This window comes from Rhinatrema bivittatum, chromosome 11, assembly GCF_901001135.1.
Source record: "Rhinatrema bivittatum chromosome 11, aRhiBiv1.1, whole genome shotgun sequence".
Taxonomy (NCBI): Eukaryota; Metazoa; Chordata; class Amphibia; order Gymnophiona; family Rhinatrematidae; genus Rhinatrema; species Rhinatrema bivittatum.
In genome coordinates this window covers 25,642,424-25,665,912 of record NC_042625.1, presented here as the reverse complement: position 1 = coordinate 25,665,912, position 23,489 = coordinate 25,642,424, and the positions used below count along the sequence as shown (strand labels likewise).

Sequence of the window (23,489 nt, the reverse complement as noted above, 5' to 3'; positions counted from 1 at the left end):
AGTCCACCCAACTTTTCATTTCTTTTGATAGGAATAGGTTGGGAGTTGCCATTGCCAAACAGAGATCCAATTGGCTAGCAGATTGCATCTCCTTCTGTTATGCCCAAGCAGGACTGCAATTTGGGGGTGATGTCAAGGCTCATTCTGTCAGAGCCATGGCAACGTCAGTGGCCCACTTGCATGCTGATTCTCGTGGAGGAGATCTGCAAGGCTGCGATGTGGAGGTCTCTTCACACATTCGCATCACACTATTGTCTGGATAGGAATGGCCGATATGACAGTAGGTTTGGCCAATCTGTCGTCCAGAACCTCTTTGAGGTGTAGAACCTACCTAGGGCCCGTTGTTTGGGTTCAGTCTGTCTCCCTCTCTGTTCCCAACAGCACTATAGTTGTACCCATTGACACCTGGTTAAGTGTCTGTTGGTCCCCTTTTGTGTTGTGGGAGCAGCCTGTAGCTAGGGATTCACCCATGTGTGAGGACTAACATCCTGCTTGTCCTAGGAGAAAGCAGAGTTGCTTACCTGTAACAGATGTTCTCCTAGGACAGCAGGATGTTAGTACTCACAAAACCCTCCCGCCACCCCATGGAATTGTGTTTCTCCTAGGGTTTATTTTATTCGTATCATAATTCTATGTTACAAGACTGAAGAGGGTCACTGCATGGCCGTGTGGATTAGGGCATGCTGGGCATGCTCAATGTGCTTAGTCAAAGTTCTAGAAACTTTGACATAAGTTTTCTGTGCCGGGCTATATGAGAAGATGTCTCCCGTGTGTGAGGACCAACATCCTGCTGTTCCAGGAGAATACCTGTTACAGGTAAGCAACTCTGCTTTCTCTGCCTCTCTCAGGTCCAGCTCCCTTCCTTGCCCCCTTTTCCTCCTTGGCCCCTTTGTTCTGTCTCCTGCCTCCTACCAACCTTCTATTGTTCCTGTTTCACTGCCTTCTGAGCTCCTTTCCCACCCTCTCTTACCTTCACAACACCCAACTCCTTTTCCACTGCCTCTCATACTCTCTCAAATACTCCAGATCATTGACACCTTCACTTATACTTTACTCATCTCATCTAACACTCAGCCACTCATACTTATCCAGTTGCCAACTTCCTACTGTCTGCCCCAAATGACTTTTCAGTCTGTTTCCCTGCTCTCAGCATCTCCCAGTCCTTGTTCTGCCCCCCCCCCCCCCCTTCCCCTAAATCTCAGATTCCCTGCCCTCCCGAGTCCCCAGTCACTGAGTTCCTGCTTTTACTCCCTGGTCACAGAGTTCCCGTTCACCCCTAGTCTCCAAGTCCCTGTTCGCTTCTATTATCCCACACCCAGTATTTGAGTGCATGTTCTTCACCTGCTCTCTCTCCCTGGTCCCCAAGTGACAGCCCTGTTCTCCCCCTGCTTTCCCACCCTCCCAGCCCATTCTTCCCCTGACTTGTCCCACATTCCAGTGCCCTAGTCCCCAATCTTGCCCTGCTCTCCAATCCTCAGAACCCCAATCTCTCCTCGGTCCCCATTTCTACCTTGTTTTCCCACACCTAAGTGCCCCATTCTTTCCCTGTTCTCCCAGTCCCCATTCTTCTCTCAAATCCCCACATCTTTTTTTTGTAGGCTTATACTACAGATACAACACCTTCCAACTTGTGGTTGAAATCTCAGCCCCGTTATTTGAACCATGTGGCTCTGTCTCTATGGAGTCCCATGTGGTTCAAACAACCACCGTTTGAACTAGAGGGATCAAACTGCTCATGTTTGAACCCTGTGGAGATCAGTAGAGACAGAGAGCCCTGCAGTTCAAATAGTGGGGCTGAGGTTTTAGTCACGGAGTGGAAGAGGCGTTGTCAAGGTTATGTGGGAAAGGGAAAGCACGCGCTTTTCTTGCACCATCAGCCCCATGACAAATTTGTCAGTAGCATCCATCCAGAAACTGATCAGTCTAGGGACTTCCCCAGATCTCATCACGCAAGATAAGGGCAGGTGGTGGCATCCCAACCTTCAGGCCCTGTTGCTCAAAGCCTGGATGTTAAGAGGTTGATTCTGAGCCGCTTGATCTTTCAGAAGATGTCCCAGGTCCTGGTGGCTTCTAGAAAGCCTTTCACTAGAAAGTCCTATGGACTGACGTGGAGGAGGTTTTCCGTGTGGTGTGAGCAGAAGGCCCTAGATTTGTTCTCCTGCCCCACACGCAAACTGCTTGATTACCTTCTACACCTAATGAAAGCTGGCTTAATGACCAACTCCGTTAGAGCTCATCTAAATGCAATTGGGGCATACCATCATGGTGTAGATGCTAAGCCCATCTCTGTACAACCTATAGTTGTCCGTTTCATGCAGGGCCTGCTTCGATTGAAGCTTCCACTAAGACCTCCCACTGTGTCTTGGGACCTCAACGTGGTGTTAGCTCAGTTAATGAAAGCTCCTTTTGAGCCTCTGCACATGACCTGGAAGGTTTATATTTTTGTTGCCTTCACTTCAGTGCGCAGGGTCAGTGAGCCCCAGGCCTTAGTGATTTATCCACCTTATACTAAATTTTATTATGACAGGGTGATCAGCATTGAGCGCCCACTTTCTACATGCTGATACTGCAATGACCTGTTAGTATTTGGCCTAAAATAAAATGATCTTGTGTCAGCACTGAATTTACAGTGGCTTCCTATTGCAGGTAGAATTTGGTTTATCATCTTGTGCTTAGCTTTTAAAGCATGACATGGAGCCAGCCTGGATATTTGGCGAATCTCTTAATGTCATTTAGTACAAGTAGAATTTCATGATCAGTGCAAAAGGTTCTTTTAAGATTACCTGGACCTACAGAAATTAGTATAGAGTGCACAATGCATGCAGCTTTTAGCTACCAGGGAACTCTTTGACTGAATTTCCTAAGGAATCAAATTATTTAAAAGTTCAGAAAATCAATAAAGGTTTGGCTTTTTAAACAGGCCTTTGAATTGTGGAATGGTCTAGGTGAGTTGTGGGAGTCTGGCTTTTAAGTTTTATAATTGCTGTTGATTTTTTTTTTTTTATATGCACTAATTCTGATTGTATTATTTTATTTTTGATTGTATTATATGCTATGAATGTATTATGCTATATACGATATGGTTATGTTTATAAAATACTTTCATTATTTGATGGCAAGGCAGTATAACATATTAAAACTAAAGAAAACGAAACCTTTTTTTTTCTTTTCAGCTGAAGAGGATGCAGTGTGGCATTCCCTGACTTTACTAGAAGAAGGATTAGCAAACAGCCCTTCTAATGCCCAATTCAAGTTGCTGCTCATTCGAATCTACTGCATGCTGGGTGCATTTGAACCTGTTGTGGATCTTTATTCCAGTCTCGACGCAAAACACATACAGCACGATACGATTGGGTGCGTAAAAGAAAGCAGCAAGTTCTCCATGTCAGACCACAGCTAAATCAAACCTGTTCTCCATGGGTGCAGCCCACTCAAAAAGTCCCAATACACTGGTAATTTACATGTTACCGAAGACTTCTGCCTCCACACCACCCTCCTGTGGGAGGGAGATGCTTATTTCAAACACTGAGGACTGGAACTGCCCAGTGCTAATTTTTCTGCTGAATCCTTGCCTTGGAACCTTGCTGAACTCTAGCACTGAGAAGCTGGGAGAGCAAACCTGGCTCTCATGCAGATCTTTTAAAAGGCCATCAGTTATTAGTTTCACAGTTACCTGATTTCTGATACCCGCGCAAGGACGTGACTCACTCGTCACAAATTCTTGCATGTGTGTGGAATTGCTATTGTCAAAAAATGCTTGAAAAGGAAAATAGAGCTGTTCAAGCCCTTAAATTCTTTATGTAGAGTTGTGGTTGTTTACCGTTTTGGTAATCCCTACTCACAGCATATCGTCCCTAGAAACCCTCTTGGCCAAATACATTTTGATACCGACTTGCTAGAAAATGTGCCTTTGTGTTTCAGTTACCTGCTGACGCGGTATGCGGAGTCACTGGGCCAATATGCTGCTGCTTCACAATCTTGTAATTTTGCACTCAGGTTTTTTCACTCCAACCAGAAAGATGTAAGTGAAAAGCAGTTTTTATTACTCCATCCTTAGTAGTAGTAGCATCCAGTTAAGTTTTTAAAGCAGTGTCTCAGTACAGATGATCTGAAAATCCCCTCTGTTAAACTGCTTCCCTGAGGATTTGAAGCATTGCCTAGGCTGGAGTGACTGGATCTCTGGGGGCAAAGCACACTGCAGGGGGGGGGGGGTGTCAAGCCTTGGGGTCCTTTAGTGCCACACACCAGTCAGGCTTTCAGGATGTCCACACTGAGTATGTATGAGGTGCATTTGCATGCATTGCCTCCCCTGCATGCAAATGCAACTCATGCATATTCATTGTGGATCTCCTGTAAGCTTGACCGGCTCCTGACACTTGAGGAACAGAGTTGCCTACCCCTGCCTTAGGTTCTGGGAGAGAGAGAGAAGGCAAAAGTTGCTACAGGAGTCACCCCCACCCCCTCTATTGACCGAAGAGTTGTGCTAAGGAATTTGTTCTTTGAGGAGACTTCTCCCTCTTGCCTTTAGGCAGCGAGGGAACTGAGTCACATTGATTCACATTTCTTAGGATGGGAGTATAAAAAGGGTGAAAAATTTAGGAGAGCTATGTATAGCAGAATTGTTCCCCCTTCCCCCGGAAGTGCTGTCTCCTCATGTTGGGCCTTATAAAGGGGGCTTGTACTCACTCTGAGAGGGCAGTTGGGAATCTGATGCCTGGTACAGACCAGGAAAGTTAGAATGAAAATATGCATTATTTTTTCAAAACCTCTTTTGGCAATATACGTAGCACCATTTTAATTATATAGTAGAACCTAAATGATATTTATTACAGATTGCATGTTATATGCCCTAATCAAAAGCATTCTGTAGTCATGGGGGAGCGTCTCAGTGTAGCTATCTTTTAGTGAGCTATGTCATATGTGACAGAGAGAGGGCAATTTTCAAAACTATTTGCCATGTAAATGGCTACTTAAATGGGTAAAAGGGCTATTAGAAAATGGGCCATCCTGTATGCAAGTAAAAGTTGTTCCCCCACACGTGTACTTTTGCCTGCATTTTTTTTTTTAGAGGCGATCCTGGGGATCACCACCAGAGGAGGTGGCGGTGCACATAGGTTTTGCATTTTCAAAACTACACAGGTTTTTGCTGGGAAAAATATCTGCCAAAAAAAAGCAGGCAAGAATCTTGGGATCTTCTTGGTGTTTGGGTACTTGCCAGGTTCTTGTGGCCTGGATTGGCCTCTGCTGGAGACAGGATGCTGGGCTTGATGGACCCTTGGTCTGATCCAGCATGGCAAGTTCTTATGTTCTCCTTGGGCAAGTTTGAAAGGGGAAGTACGCGCATACTTTGTCCTCAAACATTGGTGCAAAATCCATGGATAAAGTACTCATGGACTTCTCCTGCCCTCACAGATTTGAACATTGGCCCCTATTGGAGAACTTGGCATGTGCTGTGTGTTTCATCTATTTTTAGACATGGCTTCCCTCCTGGGAGGTATCCTCAACTCAGCTCATTATTGGCGGTCATCATCTAGTTGGGTGATTGAATTGCAGGTGGGAGATCAGAGCACAAGCGACCAATGCGTTGTTACATATTCTCCACTCATCCTTCCAGAACATATAATTATAAAGTAAGTGAGGAGAACAGCTGGAAGAAAAAGGGAAAGTAGATATGATTGACATTTTCAGGCTAATAAGATGTTTTTTACAGGAACTGGGTTTTACAATAAATATCTTATTTATTTTTATTTTCCTGTTAATGTAATAGTAACAGAGACTTTTTGCTTTATTCTTCTTTTCTTCCATTTAGACCTCAGAATATATTATTCAAGCATATAAGTATGGTGCGTTTGAGAAGATCCCAGAATTTATTGCTTTTAGAAACAGGCTGAACAATTCGCTTCATTTCGCACAAGTCCGCACTGAACGGATGCTGTTAGACCTCTTACTGGAAGCAAATATGTACGTATGCCGGAACCGCAAGAGCAAGCGAAAGTCCTGACCTGAAGCAGAGCACGTTCTCACTTTACAGGCGTTCAGTACCACCCAGAAAGACAGCCCTACTGCTGCGTCCAAAGTCCCTAAGATTGGCAGGCCTCTGGCATACTATAGACTCAGATAGGTACCAGCCAGTCATATATACTTTCACCCTCCCTCCATGAACAGGATGATTTACCTCTCAGAGTTTATCAGATGGCTTCGCTGCTGATTTCCAGTAATTCCTGTGGATTACATATATGAAATTCAACATACCCTTCAACTTTTTGTTTAGTCTCTCTCAATCCATTGTTCTAATGTTTCTGGACTGCCAGTGTTTATACAGATCCTAAACATATGAATTGAAATCTTAAAATCATTTTGTAAGTAGAGCTATAATAGATTTATTTAGTGACATGGTTATGCTGAACAGAAACAGGTTTTAATACAAGCTAATATATGCTATGTTCGTTTGTAGTCAAAAGAAACATTCTCCAAGGACAAGCAGGATGGTAGTCCTCTCACATGGGTGACATCATCAGATGGAGCCCGATGTGGAAAACTTATGTCAAAGTAGACACACTGGTCATGCTCAGCATGCCCTATACCATGCATCCCTGCGGGGTCCCTCTTCAGTCTCTTCTTTGGAGCTTCTTGTGAGTCTTGTAGTTGATTGAGCTCTTAAAAATTTTGGCCTTTTGGCCTAGTGGAAAAAGTCTTTTTTGCGGTTTCACAATTTTTTTTCCTTCACTTCCGTCACTAGGTCCCTCTCGGTGCCTTCCCGTAGATTCCCCAGTCAGGGTTTTCGATGTCTTTGGGTATGTTTCCTTTCGCGGTTGTTCCTCTGTGATGGCGGTGCCTTGGTGCCCACTGGTCATCGATGTCACGTTCCATCCTTTGGCCCTTTTGTTTCGCTGCGTCATGACCATGTCCAATTTTCATCAATGCCCCCAGTGCCTGTGGACCATGTCGATCTCCTGTCCGCATGAACTCTGCATCCTCTGCCTGGGGGGCATCACATGACGTCCGGGGTTTCTGCTTGTGCATCAGATGACCCTGAAGGGATTTCTGCTTTGAATTGACAAGATGGAGCAACTCTTCAGGTCGATGAAATCTGACCCATCGATATCTGCAGCATTGGCATCTAAGGACCTTGGAGCCGCTCGGATGGACACTTCGACATAGACATCGGCGAGGCCATTGGTTCCCTTGAGGTCGCTGGTGGATAGAGGTGCCAGAGACCGACCACTGTCAATCTCCTCCAGATCGAGGATGACAGGTTCATAATCTTAACCTTAGCACCATGGGAAGATCAAGAAGCATCAGCACCAGTCCTTGTCGATGCACGGTGCTGGGCAGGATGAACCGGCTTTTGCTGTGATGCCCCCAGTGACCCTATGCAAGGACTGCCAGTCCTCCATCAATGCCCGGGGTTCCAATGGTCTCCACTGGTCCTGGTATCAGTCGCCGATCCTCCTCGCAGGTCAGAGGAAGATCTGGCCACTCCTCCTTCCTCCCAGTTGGTGTTTGCATTGGCAGTGTTTGAGGAGGAGCTGTAGCGTCTGATCCAGCTGGCAGTGGAGCAAATGCTGCAGGGCCACAGTCCCGTGGCACCATCTGAGCTGGTACCGCTTCTGAAGAAGCTCAGTGTGCTCATCTGTGCCTTGCCGACCCATCTGGTGTCGATTCCCAGGCTGGCACTGGGGCCGCCTCCTACCAATACAGTGAACATCACTGATTCCTCCTCCAAGGAGGAAGCTCCACCGAGGCCTATAGCCCCCCCCCCAATCCAGTTCCATCGGTGCCTGCACCTTTGGACGTTAGCGAGCACCTAGGGCCCCATCCCCTGTGACATACAATGTGGATGAGGGTCCCTATAATCCCTGGGGGGTGATCAAATGGAGTCTTCCTCTGAGGACTTGGATGGCTCCCATCAGACCCTTCTCTTCCAGAGGAGTGAAGGAAGTCTCCGCCTGAGGACCTAACCCTCACAGGTTTTGTGAGGTTGATGGCAGAGGCCACCCCGTTCCACCTGTTGACAGAGGAGGATGTTAGGCACAAGATGCTTGAGATCCTTCAGTTTGTGGAGGCTCCTAAGGAGATCGTGGCGATCCCGGTACATGAGATCCTCTTGGAGTTGCTGCTGGGGATTTGGGAACACCCCCTCTCAGTGTCTCCTGTCAATAGGAAGGCGGATTGGGTTAACCTCGTCCAGAAGGCTGTCAGATTCAATAAGCTTCAGCGGCCTCACCAGTTGGTGGCGGTTGAATCCACCCTCGAGGGCTAAGTGCTCTCAGACCCACTCCTTAGCGCCCCCGGGGAAGGACCACAGAGCAATGGATGCTCTTAGGAGGAAAGTGTTCCAAAACACCATGCTTATTGCCCACATTGCTGCTTACCAGCTCTACATGAGCCAATATTCATGGAACATCTGGAAGTAGGTGCAGGAGGTGGCTGAGCAGCTGCCTCAACAGCAGCAAGACACCCTCATGTCCTGGTGCACAAGGGTTTTGAGTGTGAAAAACACAAGTCCGTGCAGCCTACGATGTTTTTGAGACAGCATCGAGAGTCTCTGCAGCAGGAATCAATGCCTACAGAATAGTATGGCTGCGGACCTCGGATCTTCGACCAGAGGTACAGGAACGACTTGCTGACGTGCCTTATATAGGAGAGAATCTCTTTGGCGATAGGGTGAAGTATGCTGTGGCCCAACTTTGAGACCATCATGAGACACTCCAACAACTCTCCACTGCTCTGGACCCGTCGTCCTCTTCCAAGAGGCTGTGGAGGCAGGGGCTAAGGAGGTCCTTTCGCCAAAGAAAGTACTATCTTCTGCCTCTTCAATCCCATCCTCAACATCAGAGCTCTCATGGCCGTCCCAGGCAGCAAAGAACTCCCATGCCCCAGCTGGCTCCCCAGTCAAACCTGAGGACAGGGTTTTGACTGGGCAGCAGGGAGTATCAGCCAGTCACCCATACCTGGGACGATGACCCTCCGGTCGGGGACAGGCTGTGGTTCTTCGCGAACCAGTGGCCCAGTGTAAACTCAGTGGATTCTGTCCATCATCCGTCAGAGGTACCAATTAAATCTATTGGGTGTCCATAATGGGGGCCAGTAGTGCATCAGGAAGTACTACTAGTGGAGCTCTCCTCCCTCTTAACAGCCAGAGGGGTCAAGCCCATTCCACCACTGCAAAGAGGGAGGGGATTTTACTCCAGGTACTTCCTGATTCCAAAGAGAACAGGAGGACTTCATCCCATACTAGACTTAAGGGCCTTGAAAAAAATTTCTAAAAAAAAGAAAAGATCAAGATGGTTTCCCTGGGCACCTTGATCCCTTTTTTGCTAAAAGGGGACTGGCTATGTTTCCTTGACCTACAGGACGCATAAACTCACATCGAGATCTTCCATGGTCACAGGAAGTATCCCTGGTTTGTAGTGGGGGTACAGCACTTCCTGTAACGGGTGTTGCCTTTCGGGTTCGCGTTTGCCCCACGGGTATTCACAAAATGCTTGGCCATGGAGGAGAATGTGACATCGCCCATGTAGATGGACGTGTGAGAGCTGTACTCCCGAACCCAGTTGCATTAATCTTCTTTAATCGCTGCAATCTGATTAACTAATAAAGCAGAAAAGGTTTGCCAGAAAGGGAGAATCGAGCACTCTGTCTGAAAGAAGATGTGCAATTTAAAGCAATTCTCATATTCAGCAGCTGTAGTGAGATCAGAAGACGGTGTAGAGGGCGAGGAGAGCCCAGAAAATGGCACAGCAACAGAAGGCCACGATGGTGACACAGATCAACCTGGAGCGGCAATAAGTATTGGGAGAGAGTTGCTCACCAGGACAGACTTTCAAAAGTGGTTTACCGAGCTCCGGCAAGATATGAGCTTGTTTAAGTGTGAAATATTGAGCATGGTTGGAGATGTGCGCAGAGAATGCACCGATCTGAGTGTGAATGAGAGAAAGAATTGCCTGGAGGAGCAAATGGAAGATTTGGAAAAGAGCTGAAAGATGTTAAGAACATTGCAGGAGGACAATGCGGCTCTAAACGATTGTATTGAAGACCTGGAAAACAGGTCTAGAAGAGGCAGTCTTCGCATTAGAGGGGTCCCAGAGGGCCTGGAGTTTCAAGATTGTACAAGAGCGACGGCGAGTATATGCACAGAGACCCTAGATATGGAAGCTGGGGCTGTAATCCTACTGGAGATTGAGCTAGATAAAGCACACAGAGCTCTGGTGAAACCTAAGGGGAATATACCCAGGGACATTATCTGCTTTCATCAATTCATTGTGAAGGAAAAAGTTTGGAGCCAAGCCAAAAAATGGAGAGAGATCATCTGGCAGGGTCCTAAAATGGAGATTTTTCAGGATTAGTCTCCATTGGCGATTAAGAAGAGGAGAGACTTTAAGAAAATTCTTTGTGTTGCATAAAGAGAATCGCAAATATAAATGGCTATTTCTGTTTGGCTTACAATTTATTATCAATGGAGTATCTTCGAGAGTTAAAACTGTGGAGGAAGCAGCTAAGATTCTACAGGCAGCTGGCCTATATAAACAGGGCCCCAGAGCCAGTTCCAGTGCGATGTCTCTTCTGGGGAGTAGAGAAGGAGCAGCGCATTGGCAGTATGTACAGTCTGGAGGCAGGTGTCTTGCAGACATTCGGGAGGCTCATCATCTTCAAGGGAGGCATTTGTGGACACATGAGAAGAACGTCAACCAAAGCCTGGAAAAGGAATGTCAGTGGCACTATCTGCTAAAAGTTTGAGACTGATCTCATGTGTGGTTTATGGGACAAGACAAAAAAGAAAGGAAAAAAATAAGGAACAATAAGAGGGTAGTCTTTGAATTTACTGGATTGCAGAGTATGAAAATGTAAGGTTAATGAGGAAGAATGGGGAGGTTTTCTGTTGGAGCATTCTGTTTGAGAGTAGGGAGCAAATGAGGGGGGGGGGGGTTAAGATTGGAAGAAGCAAGGGTGATGTCATTCCTCGAGGTGTTTGGATGGCTAGTATGAGGGGAATGGGAGGGAGGGGTGGGGGTAGGAGGGGATGGGAGTTCATATAGTGAGGGTATGAAAGGTGTAAGATGTCTTCCTAATAAAGTTAGAATGGAGATTGAAGAAATGACAGTTTGTTTAAAAGTAGTTTATTTCTTTGGTTCTCATATTTTGTTTTTGGGTTATTATGTATATATTATGTATACTTTTGGTGGTGGGAAACGTAATGGAGTCGCTGCTGAAAGAAAGAATAGTGAGCTATCTACAGTCAGAAAAATTGCTGGGCCAGAGGCAGCATGGATTCACCAGGGGAAGGTCCTGTCAGACAAATCTGATTGACTTTTTTGACTGGGTGTCTAGGAAATTGGATCGAGGAAGCGCGCTCGATGTCATCTACTTGGATTTCAGCAAAGCTTTTGATATGGTCCCGCACAGGAGGCTTGTGAGTAAAATGTGAAGCTTAGGAGTGAGTGCCGAGGTGGTGGCCTGGATTGCAAACTGGTTGACGGACAGAAGACAATGTGTGATGGTAAATGGAACTTACTCTGAAGAGAGAGCAGTGTTAAGCAGAGTGCCACAAGGAATCGGTGTTGGGCCCGGTCCTGTTCAATATCTTTGTGAGCGACATTGCGAATGGGATAGAAGATAAGGTTTGTCTTTTTGCGGATGATACTAAGATCTGCAACAGAGTGGACATGCCAGAAGGAGTGAAGAGAATGAGACTGGATTTAAGGAAGCTGGAAGAGTGGTCGAAGATATGGCAGCTGAGATTCAATGCCAAGAAGTGCAGAGTCATGCATATGGGGTGTGGAAATCCTAAAGAACTGTATTTGATGGGGGTGAAGGGCTGATGTGCACAGAGCAGGAGAGAGACCTTGGGGTGATAGTCTAACAATATGAAGTTGGCAAAACAATGTGAAAGGCAATAGCTAAAGACAGAAGAATGCTGGGCTGCATAGAGAGAGGAATATCTAGTAAGAGAAAGGAAGTGATGATCCCCTTGTACAGGGCCTTGGTGAGGCCACACCTGGAGTACTGTGTTCCGTTCTGGAAACCGTATGTCCAAAGGGACAGAGTCAGGATGGAGGCCGTCCAGAAAAGGGCGACCAAAAAGGTGGATGGTCTTTATAAAAAGACTCATGAGGAGAGATTGAAGAACCTAAATATGTATACCCTGGAGGAGAGGAGGAGCGGGGGTGATATGATACAGACTTTCAGATACTTGAAAGGTTTTAATGATCCATGGTCAACAACAAACCTTTCCTGTTAGAAAAAAATCAGTAGAACTAGGAGTCACGATTTGAAACTCCAGGGAGGAAGACTCAGAACCAATGTCAGGAAGTATTTCTTCATGGAGAAGAGTGGTGGTTGCCTGGAATGCCCTTCCGAAGGAAGTGGTGAAGACTAAAACTGTGAAGGATTTCAAAGGGTCATGGGATAAACACTGTGAATCCATAAAGGCTAGAAGATGGGACTGAAGAGAAGAGCCATGGGGGGTGGCTTGCTGGAATGGAGGCTACTACCTGGCAGTTACTACCCTTACTCAAAAAGCCTTCACACGGTTAATCCAACTCCAACATTGCTCTCTGCTTCAATGGCAAGGGGAAATGTGGAAAAGAGGATTAGCATTCAGACAACAACCAACAAGGATTGAACTACACAGTCTGGGTAAACAAATAAGGGTGGGGGTAAGTTGCTTATTGCGGTGGTTACTACCCTAAACCAATTAAGCCTGATACTTCACTTTGAATGCATATACGCGTTGCTGTCTGCTTCAACGGCAGGGAGAAATGTGGAAAAGAGGATTTACATTCAGACAACATCCAACAAGGCATGGATCTGTGCAGTCTGGGTAAACAAGCATCGGGGCAACTTGCTTGATGCAGCAGTTGCTACCCGAAACCATTAAGTCTTATGCTCACCTTTGATGCAACTCCAACATTACTCTCTGCATCAATGGCAAGAGGTGGCAGGAAATTTGAATCAAACAGTTACCAACAAGGGCCTTGAACTTGGTGGTCGGTGAAACAGATAAGTATGGGAAAAAAAGTGTGGGAGCTTGCTGGGCAGACTGGATGGGCCGATTGGTCTTTTTCTGCCGTCATTTCTGTTTCTATATGTTAATATGTTCATCACACTCTTTCCCACTCTGATCACACTATCTCAGTGTTGGGAATGTTGGTGCATATGATGATCACTAATTCCAAATACCAAGTGAGTTCTCTTATCCCTCTAACAATCACAAGACGCCATAAATATAATAAAGAATTGTATGACCATCATACTAGGCTTCATCATATAGTATTCAAACTTTAGGACTCAGCCTTCTTTATAATCATCGGAAATTTTTATTACACTTATAGATTGAAACAGCATTAAAAAAAAATTGTAAAAATAAGGATTCACACACAAGTGGAGAGTTGGATCATTTATTAAACTTGACAGATGATTATAAAGAAGGCTGAGTCCTAAAGTTTGAATACTATACGATGAAGCCTAGTATGATGGTCATACAATTCTTTATTATATTTATGGCGCTTTGTGATTGTTAGAGGGATAAGAGGACTCACTTGGTATTTGGAATTAGTGATTATAATATGTTCATGTCAGACTAGATGGGATTGGTGAAATTAGTCTCTTTAAATGTAAAGGGTTTAAATACTTATGTCAAGCGGCAGTTGCTGATGAAGGATGCTGTCCGCATGCAAGCTGATATGTTTTTGTCAAGAAACACACTTGAGGAAAAGAGATGAGATTGGCCTCTCAAGATTTTCCTCTTCAATTCTTTGCCTCAGCTTCCTGGTGGATGTACAGGCCACATTTCAAGAAGTAGAGAGCCGGTATATTATAGTTAAAATAAGATTAAATAAGGAGATCTTTGCTTTAGTAAATGTGTATGCTCCTAATACTGCCTAGGGTGACTTTTTTGTGAGATTATCGAAAATTCTGGATATCTGGACTAAGGGACATATAATTCTTGGGGGGCGGGGGGTTAAATATGACCAGATATCCTTATTTAGATAATTCGAGGGGAGGAAATGTAGCTGCCAACTCACATAGGAAGTGTCTTAAAGCATTGATGGTAGATTGGAGTCTAACATATATGGAGACTGATGCATCCCACGGAACATAATTATACTTTTTATTCTAAAGCCCATAAAGCATATTCTCGAATTGATTTCCTTCTGGTGGATAAGGCACTGATAAACCAAGTAGGGGAATCTGATATAGGCCCTATAATGTGGTCGGATCATGGCCCTGTGTGGATACCATTGAAGGTGGGGGACTGTCAGTGAGGGAGGAAATTAAATGACAGTTTATTGGATGATCAGGAATTTCGTGAAAAGCTGCAGGGAGACATACAAGATTATTTGGCAAAAAATGATAATGGGAAGGTTGCAACAGTAACAGTATGGGATTGCCTGAAGACAGTTATAAGGGGGAAATTAATAGCGAGAGCTTCTCATGTGAAAAAGAGAGATGCTGCTAGAATTCACCTTTTGGAAAAATTGAGTAAATTAGAATTACAACATAAAAGACATCCTGTGCCAGGGATGGGGGATTAAGTTGGATTCATTGAGGAATGATTTAAAAAAGTTAGACAAAGGGATCATTCTTTTTCAGTTAGATAAATTGAAGCTGGAATATTTTGAAGGGAGCAACATGGACAGTCGCCTTTTGGAGAGAAAATTAAAAGAGAAGATGTTACAAAATCAAATTTTGAAGATTAAGGGTGGAGATAGGAAGATGGTGTTTGATAATGAGAGTATTGGAGCAGGGCTTTCCCAGTTCTATGAAGAACTATATGCTAAACATAGACAAGGGTAATATAAATAGCAACTTAGAATGTATTAATTTACCTAAAGTAGATGAGTTGGCCCAACAGAGGATTCATAAAGATGATATTGTCTTTGAGGTGGAACAGGCGATAAAAGACCTTTTTAAAAAAAAAAGGCAAGGCTCCAGGATTAGATGGCTTTTCTGCAAGTTCTTATAAGGAAATGTGTTCAGTGATTGCTTCCTTCCTGGCAGCTATGTTTAATTCTCTGCTGGGGAATAATTTTATAGCAGAGGATTCTAATTGACCAGGGATTACAGTCTTAGTGAAACCCGGAAGGGATGGGACCCTATGTGGATCTTATAGGCCTTTAACACTCATTAATGTCAATTAAAAAATATTAGCGAAAACACTGGCGGCTCATTTGGGGCCAATAATGTCGACATTGATTCATACAGATCAGACAGGATTTATTCCTGCGAGATTAGCTGCTGATAATGTTAGGAAGTTATTAATATAATTTGGTGGCCTCAGCATCATTGTATACTTTTGGTGCTGTTAACAGTAGATGCCGAAAAGGCATTGGAAATATCTTCTTGTACTTTTAGATACAGTGGGACTGGGGGGAAGTGTTTTGTGAAGTGACAGCGTAAATTGATGAGGTTTATATGGAAGCGAAAGTCCCCAAAAGTAGCAAGGCGAGTATTACATTTCTCTAAAGTCAGGGGGAGATTAGGGGTGCCCTGTTTATTGTGATATGTTGCCTTTCTGGACTGGCATAATGGAGGGGGAAATAAAAGGTGGTTAGCTCTGGAACGGTCCTTGCTAAATGAGATTCCGCCAGATATTATGGTATGGTTACCTAAAGAAGCGCAAATGTTACCTGATAGTGTCTCACCAGTAATCGGATTGACAGAATTATGTGATACAAGGAAGTCACAATTAGTGGGTGATATATATTATTTCAGGACATCCTTTCATTTTAATAAGGAGTTCAACCAGAGATTGAATGCCTCCCAGCTAAGCATTGGAGGAACAAGGGATGTATCTGGTTGAAGCATATATGGGATGGAAATGGAGTTCATGCATTTGAGACAGTCCAACAGAACTTTGATTTTCTTAAAGGGCATGGTTTTTATTATATTCAGATTTGTCATTATTTGAGGGGGAGGGGGTGCTGAGAGATATAAAGAAGGGAAAGTCTTTCTTTGAAGGTTATTGTGAAATGGCTAGTCTAATATCAGGAGGTATTTCCAAGATCTATGTTTTATTAAATGGAGTGCAGGAATCAGTACCAGCTCACGTATTGGCTTGGGAGCGAGATCTGGGAGGGGCCCTTGGGATCTAAGATCTGGGACATCTGCTTTCATCCATACAAAAAGGGGCTCCATTTCAGCTCTTCTGGTGGAGAATAGTTATAAGATACTATTTCGGTGGTATCTTACACCATCTCGTCCTCATAAGATTTTCTCTAAGGTGGGAGATGGTTGTTGGAAGCAGTGTGGTATGAAGAGTTCTTTTATACATATTTGGTGGGAGTGCCCAAAAAGAGTGTTGTTTGGGGATCAGGTTATACAATTGATATATGACATCCTGGGTAAGAAGATTAATAAAGAACCTCTATTTTTACTATTAAATGTCTATTCTGAGTGGAATAAATCTGTATGATTTCTTATGCAATAAACAGAGATTGTGGCAAGGTGTGAGTTAGCGTGCTGTTGGAGGAAAGTATTAGCTCCTGAATTAAGGAGGGTACATCAAAGATTGGGAAAAATGTATTATTTGAGTCGTTTAACAGACATTAAGATGAAAAACTTGACAATATGTGAGGATTATTAGGGACCATGTGTAAAATTGGTAAAGGGATTAAGAGAACCAGAAATGGTGACCAATTGTTGTATGTTATAGTTGTATAAGTATTCTGACCTGTCATTGTTTCACGTAATACTGATTGAGCGTATGTACCATGGGATTTATTATGTATTTTTTTTAATTACTTTGTTTTTTAAAGATAACTGTGGGAAATCTTGGAGATATTTGATAACTGTATAATTATAGGAGAGGTTCGGGGGGGAGAGAAGGGAGGGATGGCGGTAATAGGATGGGAGAGGAATTCTTCTGCTAATTTACTGTAAAATGATTTGCAGTTGGATTTTAGGGAATATGGATATTGATGAATATGTGTTTTTGTGGAATGTTATAAAATAAAAATTTCTAGTTAAAAAAAAAAATGCTTAGCCGTGGTGGCAGCGCACCTCCACAGTTTGGGAGTGCGTGTTTTTCTCTATCTGGACGATTGGCTGATCAAGAGCATGTATCAGGCAGGGGCAGCCAGGTCCATGCGCTTTACCATTCAGGTGTTGAAGGTCACTAGGGTTTGTTCTCAACTACCCAAAGTCCCATTTCAGTCAGTCACCTTAATTGGAATTCATCAGTGCCCTGCTAGGCACAGCTGGGGCCAAGGCATTTCTGCCGCGCCAGAGGGCTGTCACAGAAGTGGCCATTGCGGAGGAAGTTCAGCTGAGCCAGCAGGTATCTGCTTGGCACATGATGAAGTTGTTGGGCCACATGGCCGCGACCGTCCATGTTACTCCCTTGGTATGATTACACATACACAGAGCCCAATGGACCCTGAGTTCTCAGTGGCAGCGAGCCATACATTGCTTCCAAGATCGCATCCAAGGCACCCTGTCCTTCCAGGACTCCTTGTCCTGGTGGCGGGTACTTTCCAGTCTGAAATGAGGAGTCTTCTTTCGGAGTCTTCCCACTTAAATTGTGTTAACCATAGATCATCTACCCTGGATGGGGAGCTCATGTGGATGGACTGGCGCCCAGGGCTTACGGTTCACTCAGGAATATTCGTGTCAAATCAACTTCGTGGAGCTCCGGGCGGTCAGGTACGGCATATGAGCTTTCAGAGATCGGCTATCCAACAAGGTTGTCCTGATCCAGACTGACCACCAAGTAGCAATGTGGTTTGTCAACAAGCAGGGAGGCACAGGATTGTACCTCCTGTGTCACGAAGTGGTCTACATCTGGTTGTGGGGCCTTCTCCCACAGGATGGTGCTCTGGGCCTTGTACCTGATCAGGATGGAAAACGTGGTAGCATTTTCCGTACCTGGTCCCTGGATCAGGAGGTAGTGAATTGAATACTACATCTCTGGGGAAACCTGGACATAGATCTGTTCACATCCCTTGCAACTGAAAGGTGCTTCAGTTCTACTTCCTGCACAGGACAGAGAGCAAACAAGCCTCATATGCCCTTGCCTGCCAATGGGACACAGGGCTACTGTATGCATATCCTCTGATTCCCTTAGTTCCGAAGACTCTTGAAACTTCGCAAGGTCAGAGGGACTATGATTCTCATAGCCCCTCATTGGCCAAGACAGGTCTGGTTTCCTCTCCTTTGGGAGTTATCCATCTGGAGACCGATCAGTCTGGGGACTTCCCCAGATCTTATCACTCAGGATCAGGGCAGGCTGCGGCATCCCAACCTCCAGGCCCTGTTACTCACAGCCTGGATGTTGAGAGGTTCATTCTACAGCTGCTTAAACTTTCGAAAGGTGTGTCTCGAGTCCTGGTGGCTTCTGGAAAGCCTTCCACTAGAAAATCCTACAGACTGAAGTGGAGGAGTTTACCATGTGGTGTGAGCAGAAGGCCTTATATCTGTTCTCCTGCCCACACAAAAACTGCTTGATTCCCTTCTACACCTATCGGAGACTGGCTTGAAGACCGCCTCCTTTAGGGTTCATCTTAGTGCGATTGGCGCATAGCACCACTGTACACATGATATGGCCATCTCTGTACAGCCTATAGTTGTACGTTTTATGTGGGGGCCTAAGCTTCCTGCTATGTCTTGGGACTTCAGCGTGGTGTTAACTTAGCTGATAAAAGCTCCTTTTGAGCCGCTGCGCATCCGTGACCCGAAGTACCTGATCTGGAAGGTCATATTTTTGGTGGCGGTCACTTCAGTACGCAGGGTCAGTGAACTTCAGGCCTTAGTGACTTATCCACCTTATATTAGATTCTTTCATGACAGAGTGGTCTTGCATGTGCATTCTTAAGTTCCTGCCTAAGGTGGTGATGAATTTCCATCTTAACCAGTCATTCGTCCTGCCAATATTCTTTCCCAGGCCCCAATCATACCAAGGCGAATAAGCACTGTATGGTTTGGACTGCAAGCGAGCCTTAGCCTTCTATCTGGAGCGGACAAAAGTCCATAGACAGTACACCCAACTTTTTGTTTCTTTTGATAAGAATAGGTTGGGCGTTGCTGTTGCCAAACAGACATCCAATTGACTAGAAGATTGCATCTCCTGTTATACCCAGGCGGGACTGCATCTTGAGGGTCATGTCAAGGCTCATTCTGTCAGAGCCATGGCATGTTGATGGCCCACTTGCGAGCAGTTCCCATGGAGGAGATCTACAAGTCTGCGACGTGGAGTTCTCTCAACACATCCACATCCCATTACTGTTTGAATAGGGATGGCCTTTGCGACAGTAGATTCAGCCAGTCTGTCCTCAGGAACCTGTTCGAGGTGTAGAACCCAACTCTCCCTACCTAGGGCCCGTTGTTTGGGTTCAGGCTGTGTCCCCCTCTGTTACCAACAGTACTGGTATTGTTGTTGTGCCTGTTGGCACATGGTTAGGTGTCTGTTGGTCCCCTTTTGTGTTGGGGAGCAGCCTGTACCTAGGGATTCATCCATGTGTGAGGACCACCATCCTGCTTGTCCTTGGAGAAAGTAGAATTCCTTACCTGTAACAAGTGTTTTCCAAGGACAGCAGGATGTTAGTCCTTAAGAAACCCACCTGCCACCTTGAAGAGTTGGGTTTCTCCTACTTTTATTTTTCATCGTAATTCTATGTTATGAGACTGAAGAGGGACCCCGGGTGGACGAATGATATAGGGGCATGCTCTGTGTGCCTAGTCAGTTTCTAGAAACTTTGACATGAGTTTTCTGCATCGGGCTCCATCTGATGATGTCAACCATGTATAAGGGCTAATAGCCTGCTGTCCTTGGAGAACACCTGTTACAGGTAAGCAACTCTGTTTTTCTTGGACTTGCCACTTTGTGCATCATTCTGAACACCTGCATCTAAAACCCACACCTTTTCCACATGTGTTTTCTCTATCAGAACAAAGGAGCCATTTTTTATCTGACGACATGTCTGTAAACTAAAGCAGTGTGTGTTGTTTTTTTTTTTAAAGTATTTTGGATAGTTCATGTCCATTTGAGATGCAGAGCACTTTCAGGTGATTGATTTAAGATACTATTCCAAGAATACTTTCTTTGCACAATATTTTATGTTTAAATCTGTTTTATTGGTTTTCCAAAGTAGACAACAATAATACAACAGTTCAGGAGCACTGGGTTGCTCTGGGCACAATATTTTAATGCAGTTTCCTAGGACACAGGGTAGCGTAGCTGCTGTGCCACTGAGGCTTTTGCTTTACTTGACAGAGTTTGTCTATTGTTTAATTTTTTTTTTTTTTATTCTGCAGATCAACTAGCTTAGAAGAGAGCATAAAATCCATGAGTCTAAACCCAGAAGAGGATGATATTCCCTGGAAAGACCTACGTGATAACCGAGACTTAACTGTTCTCTTTAATTGGGATCCAAAAGACAGGTAAAGAGAGTGCTATACAATTCACAGCTTGCATGATAAAGGAAACGTAGAAGCTACACAACAATGGAACAAAACATTATTGAAATATCTGTTCATTTACTAAAATACTGCGCTCTCTCTCATCCTTCCTCCCACAGTGAAACGAATGGGAGCAGTAACTTTAAAACGAGTGCGCACATGCCCATATGCTATAATTTTAAATCATCCATGCATGCATATAATATAAAATGCACCTAGCATGTATATGTATGCTCCTAATTTTAAGCGGTTATGTGAGGAAACATTATTGGCATATCTTTCCTTAGGACTTGGCTTTTACATACGCAAGTGAGCAGATTTTAAAACATATGCATGAAGGAAATAACCAGTTTGACCACTTAGTCCATCAATTTTCCCATTATCTCTAGCTCATTGAGACCCTTCTGGTTCTTCAGCCTGCACTCCCTCCAGTTTACTCAGACCCCTCATCTAGACCGTTTTTGGCTATAACAAATATTATTCTGACTTACACCAGGAAAAGAACAGAAGTAAATATGCACATATAAGCGTGTAATTTGCCAGTTTCAAAATAAAAGTTGCTCACGCTCAGCCTATATACTTGCATAGATGGGCCTTTTAATGAGAGCACATCTTTTTAAAATTCACCCCACATGGTTTTAGCAGGGGCTGCAGAGCTTTTTAGCAATAAGATTTCAAAACAAATGCTGCTTCTCTCTCTCTCAGTAATAAAGTTCAGTAAGCAAGCGTTAGAACAGACTGCCTACCTCTCAACTCTCCTTCCACAGTGAAACAAGCATAATAATGGCAGTATTGTTTTCTCAGGAAATTTCTTGATTAGGGTATAAAGTTTGATAGTAATTCATTGGTGGTCTATAAAGTGCAGATGTGTTTTATTTGTATTTCTTTTTTGTTTTAGATTTTGTGTATGGATATGTATAAGGTTTGTAATCCACATTGAACATAGTCTGGAATCAAGGAAAATAAGAATGTTAAATAAAAATAGGAGCAATGGCTTTAGTTCAGATCTTTTTGTTGAAAACATTAAAAGAAAGTACATCCAAATGTATAGATATTCTTAATACACATCCACTTAACATAGACCTTTCTAACATCAAGTAGAAACAAATACCTAAAGAAGTTTACCAACAAATTGTAGATTAATCAGTAAACAACCATGTATCTATATTATCCTATAAATCCTCTAATATCTTTTGTAGAAATTGCTTTAATCTATTTCTGTCTCGATTTCCATTTCCTCCAGCTCTGCTTCTGTGAGAGCTCATTAAGCAGCTCTCCTCTGTCATCTCTCCCTTGCAAGTCCCTCCCACTTTATCTCACTGTATGTATACTGCACTTGGAGCCCCTGCCCTCCCTAATCTCAGGGACTCTACCCTTGGAATTCCATTGGTCCAGATTCTCTCCAGGGAACCTGGGAAATGTAGCCCACTGTATTTCTCTCTTTCCTTTGGGGGACTTTGGCTATTAGTCTGCTTTGTGTGAGCTTGGTGTACAGTAGCTGGAATGGACATCCCTCCCTCACTAGAACTCTTTCCAGATTATTCTTTCTTTCATTCAAGCAAGGGATTGGATATGTGCTCTGGACCTGAAATATGCTTATGCTCACATTCCTAATCACCCTGCCCATCAGATGTTCCTCATGTTTGTGGTGATGGATATGCATTACCGGTAGAAGATGCTCTCCTTTAGCATCTTTGCATCCTCATTGGTATTCACAAAATGCCTTGCGGTATCGACGGTACATTTTCATCGGCAGGTACTCTACAGGTTCTCCTTACGTAGACATTTGGTTGGTGACAGGTCATTGGGAGTTTGAATCTCTTGAAATGACCATCTGTCTTCTTCAGTCCTTGGATTTTCTGGTCAACTTCTTCAAATCCACCTGGTCCCAGCTCAGATAATTCAGTTCATAGGATCCTGGATATATTCTTCCCATTAGGCTGACAGGCCTAATACAGTCTTTTCTACAACAGAACTAAACATTAGCTAGGTTCTTCTCAGACACATGGCTGTGGCAGTGCATGTAATTCCTCTGACTCATCTGCACATGTACTATGCATCCCACCAAGATGAGGAGGTGTGTTGGTGCACACTGGTGCAATGTGGACCAAAGTATTGTGGTCTCCAGGGGATAGTAATCTGCAAATCAAACTTCTGAAGTTGCAGGATGTTTGCTATACTGTATGAGCTTTCTCTCACCTTCTCTCAGGCAAGAGAATCTTGATTCATACAGACAACTAGATGGCCATATTCTACATAAACAAACCGGGAGGCAAGGACTCATGCCAGGAGAGCCTTCAAATCTGGTCATGGGCCAACCATTATGATACCCATCTTCAAGGAATCTACCTTCCAGGGACCCAAATTAAATTGGCAGACTACCTCAGCAAAGTGCTGCAGCCTCACAAGTGGTCCTTGGATAAAGTGGTTGAGGAGGAACTCCAATGATCAACCTGTTTGCCTCAGAAGACAACAGAAAAGTCAAAGTTCTGCTCCATGCATCCATGCAGCTGTAGATCAGCTCCCAATGCTTATAGACTAGACTGATTCCTCTCATTGCCAGGCTGTACAGATGATCCTTAAGGGACTAGGCAAGGTTAATCCTCTTAGCATTGGCCTGGCCACAGAAAATGTTATCTGTATCTCATCTGTCCATTAATTCACTCTCAATTTCCTTTGGGAGTGTCTCTGGGTGTTATCACATATGAGTTTCAGCAAGTTCTGCTATCCAAACCTGCCATTGCTGACCCTCACAGTGTGGATGTTGAACGCACAGTAGTTTCTTCCTTATTCCTTCCAAAGGATATGGAGGACATGCTGATTTCAGCTTGAAAACCTTCACCAGAAGATCCTACAGTTTCAAGTGAAAGAGTTTTTCGACTGGTGTTGGATCAGCCAGCTGGATTCTTTCTCCTGTGTCCCAAGAGGCTTACTTAAGTATCTGTTCTGCCTCTTGACTTCAGGCCTTAGCACCTCTTCTGTCAAAGCTTATTTTAGCACTATTACAGTGTGTCACCAGCAGTTGAAAGAGCTCTGATCTCTCTCTCTCTCTCTCTACCCTTTGATACCAAAGTTCATGAAAGAAGTGTGGC

The 23,489-nt window shown here is 44.2% G+C and overlaps 1 protein-coding gene across 2 annotated transcripts in view; it reads left to right on the top strand.

Annotated features, from left to right (window-relative positions):
- NAA25 (N(alpha)-acetyltransferase 25, NatB auxiliary subunit) overlaps positions 1–23,489 on the top strand; it is a 188,087-nt gene that overhangs the window by 102,187 nt on the left and 62,411 nt on the right. For both annotated transcript variants that reach the window (XM_029619559.1, XM_029619560.1), the window contains exons 14-17: positions 3,174–3,354; positions 3,922–4,021; positions 5,810–5,961; positions 20,254–20,379. In XM_029619559.1, the coding sequence (XP_029475419.1) occupies positions 3,174–3,354; positions 3,922–4,021; positions 5,810–5,961; positions 20,254–20,379 (559 nt within the window). The remainder of the gene's footprint in view (positions 1–3,173; positions 3,355–3,921; positions 4,022–5,809; positions 5,962–20,253; positions 20,380–23,489) is intronic.